Source organism: Gracilinanus agilis, chromosome 3 (genome assembly GCF_016433145.1).
Source record: "Gracilinanus agilis isolate LMUSP501 chromosome 3, AgileGrace, whole genome shotgun sequence".
NCBI lineage: Eukaryota > Metazoa > Chordata > Mammalia > Didelphimorphia > Didelphidae > Gracilinanus > Gracilinanus agilis.
The window spans coordinates 606,985,647-606,999,230 of NC_058132.1; the positions used below are offsets into that span (position 1 = coordinate 606,985,647).

General features: G+C 36.1%; 1 protein-coding gene across 1 annotated transcript in view; it reads right to left on the reverse strand.

Annotated features, from left to right (window-relative positions):
• Positions 1–733: 733 nt before the first annotated feature.
• ERBB4 (erb-b2 receptor tyrosine kinase 4) overlaps positions 734–13,584 on the reverse strand; it is a 1,378,308-nt gene continuing 1,365,457 nt past the window's right edge. The window contains exons 26-28 of the mRNA XM_044670735.1: positions 5,598–5,645; positions 4,480–4,777; positions 734–1,179 (exon numbers count right to left, since the gene is read on the reverse strand). Coding sequence (XP_044526670.1) covers positions 734–1,179; positions 4,480–4,777; positions 5,598–5,645 — 792 coding nt within the window. The remainder of the gene's footprint in view (positions 1,180–4,479; positions 4,778–5,597; positions 5,646–13,584) is intronic.

Here is a 13,584-nt window from a genome sequence, read left to right on the forward strand (position 1 = left end):
TAAATTATCTCAACACATAAAAATGTTAATGATGTGTGCTGAAGCGTCAATGTAAAATCTCTGCAATTAGGGGAGGAAAAGGCCAAAAATTTGGGGAAGGGCTAAAATGATGGGATTGGCCAAAAGACAAGAAATCACATAATTATTTCTTATAACTTTGATGGAGATTCAAATAGTTCTGAAAGCCGAGTTAGCCATTTTCAGTTGTCAGGATAGAAATTGTTACAGAAATTGGATCCTCAATCTCAATTATTATACTATCATATGTGATATAAAAAATTGTCCTTTTCCTAATGGAAACTACATTATGATTTCCAGGAATGCTGAATATGCGCTCATCAGTTCCTGCTGATAGAAACAGACACCATGTGACTTTATAGCATCTGAGTTTTAAAAATCAAGAAACTATTTTGACAGCAGGCAACACTGCCAAGTGACATTTACTGGTCCTTCCCTGGCTGTTCTGTCCTCTGGACCTCCCCACGTGGAGAAACCAAAATCATCTTGGTCCTTCCTGTCTTTCTCTTTCTTTCCTTCATTCTAAGTTCCAAACTAGAATAGCGCAGAGCTTGTCATTCTCTCGGTGCATCCTTAACAGCTTCTGTTTGGACATCGCAAAAAGACTGGCCTGGAAAGTAGAGGAAGCCCACAAGAGAAAGAGAGGGAGGAGTGGTTGGGGGAGGGAGGAATCCTGGAGAGGGGGTGTCTCTCCACTTCCCGAACACTAAAAGGCCTACACCACGGTGTTTCGGTGTCTGTAGGGTGGGGGAGGCAGCACAGTGCCTGGCTTCAGGGAGAACTCAGAGAGGTATTCAGGGTTCTCTGCCACAATTGGCCGGATCCGTCCATTCTGTTTGTAAAAATATTTTGTGCTGTATTCCTGCAGGTAGTCTGGGTGTTGGAGGGTGCTCCGAGGAGGAAGGCTGTGGTTCCAGTAGTCGGGGTTGTCAAAAGCTTTCTTGGCTTTCTCTGGCCCAGGCAGTCCATTATTCTTCAGGTACTCGGCATTTCCCAAAGTGTTGGCAAAGGTATTGAGGTACAGAGGCTCATTCACGTACTCATCCTCTGCCTTGGGTGGCCCATTGGAGGCATTATGATATTCAGGGTTATCCAGGGCTTGAAGATCACCATTCTTTCGCCGAGAAACAAAAGGATTCTCTTCGACAGGGTTCAGGTAATCTAAAATGGACAAAAAGTCAGTCAACTTCTTTTTCCATGAACACTTTTATTATATCCAAGTGACCATGAACTCTATCATAAATACAATTGGCTCCTTTCTCTGGGGGGACTCAAAGCTATTGTTTTTGTTCTCATGAATTCCCACCATAACTGCTTTATAGGTTATCATCATGGCAACAGGAGAAAAAGGGAGGGTAAGTAGAAAAGAAATGATAGGTCAGCAACAAGACTCGAATGAGTCATTAGACCTCTTCACTGTGAGGGTGCTACTCCTTCCTCCAAACTATACTTTCCACCACATTCCTGGAGAACTAAATATTTCCTCTTAATTCTGGTCTTTTCCAATGTCCCATTGTGCACTTTGGTGTAAACCTGTAAGATGAAGAGAAACCTATCTGGGAGTGCTGACGGACCTCAAAATACAGAGAACTTAGGGTTCAACTCAGAGAGGTATTCAAGAAACCAGGGCAGCTGTGGCCTTGTCCCCATTCCATAATAAGAATTTACAAACAAGGGATGATTTTTATCCCAAAAGATCCAACAATGTTGTGATTATTCCATAACTGCAATAGGTGGTAGCAATTTGGTGCTGCCACTATTAGAGAATTTCTCCTGAAGTTGGAATTAATTATTTCTTTGTGATTCATTTGGAGAGAATTTGGACAGAAAGAAATTTTGTTGTAGACTTTTGGGTGAAAATGGTGAAAGAAAACAAGGCTAGATAACCAGGAATTTATACATATTAGAACTACAAATAATAAAATGATACTAGCCATGAACTATTTGTTCAGTGAACGTATTATAATTCAGGTACTAGTTATACCTCTGTAGTATGGTAGAGGCCACAGAGGTACTTTATGTGCACATCTCTAGAAGCAGTTTGCCTTATACCTTTTTTTTCAGATGTTGATTCATCATAAGCTCAATGGATGAGGGCTACATTTTCAAATTATTATTAGGATTTGAGTTAAGCAGGATCTCAGATGTAGAAATTGACCTTGATCTCTTTTAGGGGCATTCTGAGTTCTAAATCTATGATTCTTTCTTTCTATTGATTCATTTTGAGAAAATATGGACGGAAAGAAAATTTGACATAGACTTTTAGGAATATATGCAAGAGAGAGTGGAACTAGATCTTCCCTAGGAGATTATTAAAAAAAGAATTGGCTAAGATTTAAGGAGCTTTCAAAAATCTGATTTTTTTTCACACAGGATATTTAGAAGCTATATATGTGAAAATATTAAATCCGTCATTGGAGAGTTAAGTTGATTTACCAATGGTGTAGGACCCAAAAGAATAACACTGGGGCTCTTGAAATATATTCTGCCTCTTAACCTGTAGGGCATCCAGCTTTTAAATTTTCAACCATGATTTAAGATTCAAAGACCAACCTATTTAAACTGCAACTTTTTTGTCTGAAAGGCAATGTAGAATGATGATAGTTGGTTGAAAACCTTTTTCAAGGTAAATGTGATTGTTATTCATTTTTGAAGAAAAACAATGACATCATGGGGCTATAGCTTGACATGTATATGAATTGGATTTAGTGTTAAAAGTAGTTAAAGATTTGAGAAAATCAAAATGAGATTTGTATTAGAGCTAAGGTAGAAACTGTTTTATTTCTTTTTGTTTATTTTTGGTGAAGATGAGAAAGATCAATGGGTTTAGTTTGAGGAAATTTGGGGTTCCTTCTCAATATGGGGATAACTTACCCATGAGTTTGGAGTAACTTCTGTCCAATTAGTCATGAGCATCACGTACATAAAATGATATTCTAATTCTATTTCTTTTTATATTCTACCTTGAAAAGTGTTATACCACCTTTAAAGAGCAGTGATTTATACTTATGTTGATTACATGTTATATGTATGCTTAAATCTTAATGAAGGGAAAGAGAAACTTAATTCATTTGAAATTATATTATTCTCTTGCTTTTTGAAAGGCTTTTTGTCATCTTAAAACTTTTAGTTAATTTTGTTTTTGAATTAAAGATGTTTGACTCCTCTGTAACTTGTGGTTTGGATTATATATATGCCTAAAATAGTTGTATGTATCTGTATATGTGTACATGCATATATAAAGATACATATCTATATATTCCATAGTGGGACAGATTACTGAACTTGGAGTCAAGGAGCTTAAGTTCAAATCCCCTTGACTGCCATTTGCTATCTCTGTGATTTTGGGTAGGTCATTCACTTCTATGGGCCTTGGTTTCCTCATCTATATAATGAGGGTCTTGAATTATATTGAATTCTGAGGTTCCTTCTAATTCTGGATCAAAATTTCTATGACTTTTTGGAAAAAGTCAGAATTGTTTGAAAAAATATGTTATCTAGTTAAAGTTTGACTGAGGGAGCCAAAAAATGTCAGCATTTGATAACAGCTGATCAAATCTTTCCATTTTCATAAAGGAAGGACTTCATCTGATACAAATTTCAGAATTCTTCATTAATATCACTACTATAAACTACTGCTGTGGTTTAAAAGAAGATGGTATCCTTTCTTTTAAGATTCATGGAGGTGGATTTCTTTAGGATAGAGCTAAGAATTTTAATTTTTTTAAAAGTAATTTTTTAAGTAAAATTTCCCATCTTTGTATACTGTAGTCCAGTGATGGGCAAACTTTTTAAAGAGGAGGCCAAAGGAAAGGAAATGCTCATCTGTCAGTCTGTTTCTAAGGCAACTCTTTCAAAATTTCATTGTATTTTATCCTACTCACTGTATTTGTCAGATTAGGAATAATGTCACAGAGCCAGATAGAACATTTCAGGGGGCCACATCTGGCCCACAGGCTGTAGTTTGCCCATCACTGCTCTAGTCTGACAGGTCCAGCTACCTTTTGTTTCTTTTTCTTTTTTCAAATGGACTTTTGATTTACTTGCTTTAGGAATTTCTGGTTGAGGAATTCTTTCTCCTTTCCAATTGATTACTTCCTCTGAAACTTGTAGCATCAAAGAGTTTTGTGGAACACTAAGGGTTTAGTGACATACACAAGGCCATTTCTCCCTTTGGTAAAGACCTAAAACTAATCCCTAAACTAATGTTTTCATTAGAATGAACAAGTATTTCTACATTGGCAACCAAAAGCATGCTGGCCAAATCTTTTGTCTACTGCCAAGTGAGACATTAATTTGAGATACTACCCAAATTTATATCTCATAATATAGCTTTCCAGGATAAAGATTGTTCTAGGAACTCAACCACTCAATGAGTCTGTCCACTACTCATCAGGTGTTCAGCATGATAAGAATGACATGAATAAAACAAAGGTTCTTCGTCCCAGAGATCCCATTTACCTTGTTTGGGTTTGTCACGCATTGGAGTCATATACCCGTCTTCATCCATTTCCCCTCTTGGGCTCCGTTCGGCTACAAATACTGTGGGGTCGGCACTGTACCTTTGGGTGCTGCTGTCTTCCTGGACGAGAGGTGCCACCTGTTTGCGCAGGGTGCCGTTACAACACGTGTCTTCAAAAATCTCTGCCGTGGCCCCTTGTACAACAGGGGCTTCAGGGATTATGCAGCTGGCAGCCCTGTAGGGCAGAGACACTCCTTGTTCGGTGGCAAAGCCTCCATCTCTATACACAAATTGGTTCTGTGGAAAGCAAAAAGGACTTTTGAGAGAAGGTGATGATGGCAACGGCAGAAACACCCACAGCAGCAGTAAGACCATGAAGGCCTATCAAAGCTCTTCTTTCAGAGAAAAGTTGCCTTTTTTTTTCTTAAATGAGATATAGACTAAAAGCACCTGAAATATAATTTTCCTTAAATGATGAATCCTTTATAAAATACCTGGTAATGATACATTATCCATTCTGCTTTTTCAACACAACTTAAAACTGAAGAGGCAAAAAACAACCATAATACATATACTTCTCCCACAATAGCTTATTTGTGGCATGAAGTTAGAGTCTTTTCCAGAATATGGAGTTTTCAGTGCCTATAGACAACTCTCATTACAAACAGAAATGTGCTGATGCATTCTAAAGGTGAAATCTCCCTGCTCACTGCCTTTCCCTGAGACTACTGTGACTTTCAATCTGTAGTGCTACACTAGAGGGCTAGAGTCAGATTATTACTCTCTAGAACATGACATGAAAATTTGGAGCTAAAACTAAGCCCCTCATTCAGGAAGATAATTCATGAACTCAATTAAGTCCTCTGAATAAAAATTGAAAGCCATTGCCAATGTCTGAGATCCCCCAACGTTGAGTTAGCTACTGAGTTCCAGGCTGGGATAAAAATCATCCACTGATATATCCAGGTAATTGACTGTAGCATCTTACTGTTGGCAGGGGAAAGGGTGGAAGGACTGGGGAGACTGGGGAAATTATGAAAGGTAAAGGGACAGGAGACATGGCAAGTTTAAACGACCAAAAGGCCTAAAAGGTGAAGATTGTTTGTGAAATACTTACTCCTGACATGGGAGTGTAGGCAGGAGGAGGGCTGTGTCCAAATTCACTCTAATAGGAAAGAAAAATGGAATGACGGATATAATAAGAGGTCACATGAATGGAAAACAAAAGGCACATGAATTGTATGAACCAATGGGGAACTCATGCACAACAGTGAAGTTTGCACAACTGGTGAAATCACATCCTACTCTGGCTTTGAGGTACCTAATTCATGTTTCTTTGGAAAAACAAATGTTTGACTCGATATTCCAGAAAATGAAAATTCCGTACAGAAAGTCAATGTATATAAGATGAAAAATCTGAATCAGAATCTTTTTTTTAACAGTTGTGGAAGTGAATGTGAAGGTACGTAGAAGAAAAATTTTCCTATCTTGATCCTGACCAAGAATAGATTTCTTTTCCATACAACTCAATTAAATATGTGGAAAAAACTGAGGTTTGTGTATAAAATCACTCTAGCAAAATAGAAGAATGAACCATGGACCTGGGCTCTATCCCTGGATAAGTCACTTATGCTCCCAATGCATTGTGCTGCCTTATTTGTAAAATGAAGAGAACACTCCTTGTAATATTTGCCTCACAAAATGTTGTTATCTGTAAACTCTAAAATCTTTTATAAATGTGAGTTATTATTATTATCCCAAGAAGAAACCAGACTCTCCCAAAATAAGTGGGATTTCCTATAATTTGGGATCCCTACAACTCTTCTACTTATTAATCTTTTAGATAACTTAATGGGTCAGCACCCTAACTTTTCTTTCTATAGTTATAAAAAATGCATATGCCATTTATATATATATATGTACATATATATATATATATATAATCTCTTCTGTTGTTAATTTTGTGTGGGTGGAGAGTGGTTACCTGGGGGTAAAGAATATGTGAATTTAAATATATGAAAAAAATGACTCAAATTCTTGATCAGACATAAAAAACAGGAAATGATGGAAAGAAAGCTGCCTCAGATTCTCTGACAGTCTCATAATGTGAGCAAAAATCCATTTCCACAGGGCCTTCATCTCTACTTCAAAACAAGGTCTTAACTCTATTTCTAATAAAGCACTTTCCCAGGTCCAAGGGTCACCACAATACCACAGAGGTTTCCTAGATTCCTCCACTCCAAGTCAAAATGTATAGTCATGTAGACACCTGGCAATGATCTATAATCCTTAGTCTCAAGAAGCTCAAATTAGAGCATGAACTCAATTAAGGCGGGAAAAGAAGAGAGGACCTTGAAAGAAGACCTTCACACTAAACAAGCATTTATTAAATAATGTTAAGGCACAATGTTAAGTAGCATAAAGACAACACACATAAAATGGTCCTTGGCCTCCAGGAACTCCATCCTCCTAGACCCAAATATGGGAAGTAAATAATCATTCACAATCAAGACTATGAGAGCTTCTTTAGCAGAGACTTATTACCATCACAAGCCCTATTTTGACATGTTGCTACCTGCCTTTTGAAGAAGGGTTGGGGGCTGTGGTACCCAGTGTTCTTTAGTGCTTTTGATGACAGCCAATCCTAATGTCTAACAATGCCTTCTAAGTTCTAATGACCAGATTTTCAGAGCCAAGGCAAGTACCTTTACAAAAAGCATGCCAATTTATCAAAGATCATTGGGAATGAATTATTGGAGGGAAGAGATTTGTTATTTGTAAATACCAGGGCACCAAGTAGTATCTTGATTATTCTCTAAGTAATAAATTGTTTCCAACAAATTTGGATGATCACTGGAAATGGCTTATAACCTTGTTCACATCATTTGGGGATCAGTAAAATAAGAAAATGGCTCTTCTTGAATATCCTAATGTAAAATGTCAAAGTGAGTGATGGGTTATTATACCTTTTTGCAAGGCAATTCAATGAGCAGAATAATATGAATTCAAGGATAAAGCCCAAATAATTATACTGATCAAAGGAATGGTTTTCTATTGTGGCAAAGAGATATTTTATTGTTATAGTAGAAAACAGTATAAGGTTTTCAGAACCTTCTTGATGCTCAAGACTAGTTGAAACAAAAATATATTTTTGATGGTCTAGAATTTCAGATACTTAGATATGTGTTTTTTTCAGAGATGATACAACTCATCTTTAAACAATTCATTTTAAAACAGCTAGTTATGACCTATAATGAAACACTTAAGAGATAATGCAACCACCAAGATAATGAATCATATAAGAACTAGACTTTTTCTGCCAACAATAGGACTACTTCTAGGACTCAATTGGGATTCCCTTAGTGGGGAGTAAATTGAAATCTGAGATGAAATATGCAATTCATCAATTTAGTTCAACTCAAACATCCATTAATTTGCATTATGTACTTCAGATGGCAGGCTCTTAAAATACTCATCAGTCTCAGCCAGGTGCTATTCATTCTTTGATCTTTATATTCATTCTCTGCTTGATCACTTAGTCTCCTTTCAGCTCTAAATGCTGTCTGCTACTACCATCTTCTTTACTGCCTTGTCCTACCTATTTGAGGTGTTATCTTAGACAAGTCATTTAACCTTTTTAGTTACTTTATTTGAAAAATGGAATTCGTTACTTTCTCATCCTCAATTTATCCATATGAAAAATGGGGATTATTATGCCAGGAATACCTACCTCACCACATCATTTTTAAAAAGCCCTTGCTGAAATATAAAAGGACATAGAAATGTGATTTGTGATATTAAAATGAAGTGCTGTCCACTAGTAATTTGACATTTACTTAGAATCACAGAGGATAAAACTCTGGGCTTAGAGTCAGTAAGACCTAAGTTTGAACTCCACCTCAAATACTAATGAGCTTTGTGACCTGAAACAAGTTACTTTGCCTCTCTCAGGTCTGTTTATTCCTAAACCTGGGGAAATAATAGCACTTACTTCATAGGGTGCTATGAGAACAAAGTGAGGTAATCTATGTAAATAAGAATAAAAACTGAAAAAAAAAACCCTATAATTTCATTGATATAGAGACAACAAATAAGGGAAGAAAACCCAATTATCTGATACCTACTCTGAGGAAAGCACTTTGCTAAGTGCTTACAGTTGGCGAAATGAAGGGAAACTGAGGTTAGGTGATTTGCCCAGGATCACACAGGTAGGAAATGGCAAAGGACTCTCGACTACAGGCTTTGTGCTCTTCCTTATCTCAGTACCTTGAGAAACACTAACTCAAAGAACCATGATAAAGATCTGTTAACAGTTTATACACAGGAAAACAGAATGGCTTTATTGCAAATTAGAAAGAAGACTTGAAAAAAAGATTCAAGAAACAACACTGAAGAGCAAAACTCAAACAACTTATTGTTTTATTATTAGAGTTGTCTAAAGCTACAGAGTAAACTCATGATAACTATATTCTTTTTACCTCTTGGCTTGTCAGTGAGGTAAAGCTGCCCGATAATGTTAAACTATGATGACTTTGGAGGGAGCTTTAATCACTTATAACTGTACCTTTTACTCATCATAGGATAACCAAAGCAAAATGAGCAAAATAAACAAAAAATTGTTCCTCGGTTGTTCCTCTCCAGGAAAACAAACTGTTAGCCATTATTTTCCTTTCTGTCTTTTTTAAACCCTTACCTTCTATCTTAGAGTCAATGCTGTGAATTGATTCCAAGGCAGACAAGTGGTAGGGCTAACCAATGATGGTTAAGTGACTTGCCCAGGGTCACACAGTTAGGAAGTGTCTGAGATCAGATTTGACACCAGAACCTCCCATCTCTAGGCCTGGCTCACAATCCACTGAGCCACCTCTCTGTCCCTCTAGCATTCTCACTCTATTAGCATCAAAATCATTTTTGACTATTGCAGGACATCAGGAGAGGCTGCTCCACATTAGAATTCACTTATTGTTGCTACCCTGACATGACTTACAGCTAGCAACCTGCCAAATCCATATCAGGTCTTAAGAAATAACATCAGATTTAGAGTCCTTTGTTCCTTATGCTTTCCCCTGATCTTAATATTAAAATGCAAAGAGTAAGCAAAATCCTTTTTAGCAGCTATTGTTAGGATTGTTGACTGATTTTTTCTCTTTATATATACATACATTTGTGTATATGTACATCTATCTATCGTATCTATCTATCTATATCTATATATATGCTTTTCTATGATTTAAAAAAACAACATTTCATTTCTCCATGCAAGGGCAACTCAACTCCTAGGGAACATCTGCGAGGCCAATTAGCTAGGCTCGAATTTGATATAATTGTTGTTTAAATATATTTAAATTACATGTTAATCACAATGTCATAATTTATGGGCTTTGAAAATAACTTTTTGTGCTTTAGAGCCACGCCAGATTTTACTTTTTTTTTTTCTGTTTTTAGTTTTTAACAAGCTCTTCCTCCAAGTGCTCCCTCCCAGCATTTGGGAAGTGGAACTCTTAATATTGGAAATGATTACAGCTGCAAGTAAAGCTGTGAGTCAAAATTAAAATCCACATAGCAGTTACAATGCGATGGAGTGAACTTGAGCTTCTATGGAAGAAACCAGCACCCTCATTAGGAATAGTTATGTTTTTAGCATATGCTACTTTCAAAAGTTCGTGAAAGCCCAGTTCGGCCAATTTTTTGGCACATGCCTTCAATTAGTCAGTTATGAACTGAAAGAGGGTAAATGGATGGGAGATTTATGAAGGCTTGAGAATAATTTGTTTTTGTGTTCTTATCCCTGGGACATTGTATTTGTAACTTTGGCATGGATGCCAGAAATTATCGGAAGGACAAATGATATAATAAATGCTAGAGCTCTACTCTTTAGGGGAGGTGCACTGGTTCTTATTCATTGAGAAATGAAGATAATAAAGTAACTTAATTAAAAGTTTTTGCAGGAAAAAAAAACCCTACATTGATTCCTTGACATGTGGTCATCTAGCCCTTCTTCCACATCTTCAGTGAAAGATAGACCACTCCCTCTTCTTGCTCTGAAACAGCCGGTTATTAAGGATTTTCTTACATTGAGCCAAAGTCTACCTAGGTATGAATTCAACCCATTAATTTTAGCTCTTCCCTCTATGGCCAAACAATATAAACTAAGCTATTGTTAATATGATAATCATTAGGTTTTTGAATACAGTCTCTATGTCACATTAACCTAAATATTCTCTTCTTCAACGGGGTCTAACCTAATATTTTCTCCAGGTCCTTTTTCTCTTTGATGACAATCCAGCTACTTTTTCTCCAGTCTTAGAAGAATGTTAGTCTTATCACCAACTAATATCAGTGCTGGGAAAGTTTTCATATTTCATCATCATATATCCATTTCTCCAAACTAAAATTTTGGGCAGATCAGCAGTCTCCATCTCCTATTTTATTAAATTAAACAATAAAATATGAATTACTTTTCCCCATTCAAAGAACTTATTCTGAAGTTCTTTATACAAGTAATACAAATAGAATTTAATAAATGTTAGTGTATCTTCTAGACTCCTTAATATAGAAGGTATTTTATATAGTGCCACCTAGAAAATAAGCAGCGATTAATAGCCCAGTCAGTAATGTACAACTAATGAAAATCAGAAAGTGGTCCAATAATACTTTTTTGATTTTGCTTGTTAGATTTTGTGGGAATCTATCTTTATAGGAAAATAAACTACGCTTTCAAAGAAAGCTGTCCAAATGATCCACTATAAAAATTCTAGACTAAGAGAGTTATGTTGAAAGCCACAAATGAGTAGCCTATAAACTCAGGCAAGTAACTCAGTCACATCTCTTAATTTTCTCCATCACTGGACTTACAAGGCTGATGAAGTGAGTGATGAGTGAAGAGATATTATTTTTTAAATTTATTTTTATTTTTTATTATTTTTTAAATTTATGAAGAGATATTATTAGTCAATGTATATTTGAGCCCAGGAAGACTATATATATATATCAAATAAAAGCAGATTGAATGATTATTTTATGGCAAATGTGCTTTTCCTTATAACACTTTTGTGATTCATATTATTAGAGGCACCTTATTTTACAGATGGATACAGATTCATGACTGACTGTTCAGGAAACTCTGAAGCAAGTAAGATTTTTCTTTGTCATACCCAGACTCTTGATTCTGTGATCTTTCCCCCATTTTTTTAGATGTCCAGTATATTCATGGTTTTTCTATCTCAACTACTTATGAAAACTTTCTCTGAAGAGAGGATCTGACAATCATTCATACTGATGTGTAAATGAATGAAAACACTTTATGTTACTTCTTCTACAGGTATCTGCATTTCAAGTAGGTTGTGAAGTGAAAAGAATAAATCTCTAAGGTTGAATTTTCAATCATGAGTCATCAAGAAGAAGGAACTATTTGGAGGGAGGTATGGGGTGGGACATGCCTTCTCATTGTTTGTGAAATCACATTACTTAATCATTGACTACTCTTTTCCTATATTGGAAACCATCAGGTGAGTTAGGGTAGGATGGTTTTAAATGCCTGTATGATAAATTTTTTACATGATAAAACTAGGATTAATGGATTTTTTGTTCTTAGCACAGGATTCTATTCAATAAATTTCTTCTTTTTCTTGATTAAAGGCTAACTAAATTACTGTATTCACAGGTAATGAATCATATAATTTCAAAATAAACAGTGAAACAATAAGATCTTTCCCTTTAAAAGATGTTTGTGTAAAACATCCAAGTAAAAGGAGTCATTTTTCCCTGCTAATTTTACTGGTTCTCTAAGGACAATTTCTAAATCTCTGACTTTTTAATCCCACTGCTTTAAATGTCTACCTTGTACAAATGATATCTCATTATAAGGGAAGGAGGTTATTCCCAATCTCACGAGCAAAACAAAAGGAAAAAAACATATTTTTACTAAGCCACAAAATACCAGCAGTTAATGAATGATAAGCAGATGGAACTTAGTCATGCTTCTTGAATGTTATGCTCTGGCACCATTAATCAAAGATATACCTATCTTTTCTCCAGTGTCATTTCTTTTTTTTAAACCTTTCATCTTAGAATCAATAGACATCTTGGAATGTTTATTGGTTCCAAGCCAGAAAAGCAGTAAGAGTGAGGCAATGGAAGCTAAGTGACTTGCCCAGAGTCATAGAGCTAGGAAGTGTCTAAGACCAAATTTGAATTTAGGACTTCTCATCTCTAGGTCTGGTTCTCCATCCACTGAGCTATCTAGTTGCCCCCTCCCATGGTGTCATTTCTATACAATCTAGTGAGTTTTAAGAAGAGTAGGAGGAGCTCCAATATTTCTCTTGATTTGTATAGGTTCTCTTCTACTATTATGTATAAATATTTCAAGCTTCTAAGTAGTAAAGATCAGCTTTAAAGTAGATAGATGGAATTCTTAATGGACATGACAACTGTTTAAAACAAATACAGGGGGCAGCTGGGTAGCTCAGTGGATTGAGAGCCAGGCCTAGAGATGGGAGGTCCTAGGTTCAAATCTGGCCTCAGACACTTCCCAGCTGTGTGACCCTGGGCAATTCACTTGACCCCCATTGCTTACCCTTACCACTCTATTGTCTTGGAGCCAATACACAGTATTGACTCCAAGACAGAAGGTAAGGGTCCTATAAAAATAAACAAACAAACAAACAAACAAACAAGCAAACAAACAAACAAATAAATAAATGAATAAAACAGATACAATTCAAAACAGCCTTGAACTTTAATTTTTGACCCAGGAACAAGGTCTTCAGCTTAAGGATCCATCGTTCTTTGTTTTTAATGTAAATGATTAGAAAATTGAATGCTTACTTTCTGCTTAGACTTTATCCCAAGAAGGAAACTCAAAAATACCTGTCTAGCTCCAAATTAAACGTTTTTTCAATGCCCAACACAACACTATGGATAATGGTTTTATATTAATAAGAAATTTTCATATTGATATTTACAAAATACTCTATGGTGATTATCCCACTGGAGTCTTTCAACAAGCCTGAGTGAATAGCAAGCCACATATCCCCATCCCACATCTGCTGTTCCAGGTTCAGAACCTAAGATAAAGCTAACATTTAGACCCTGAGATCCTGGCT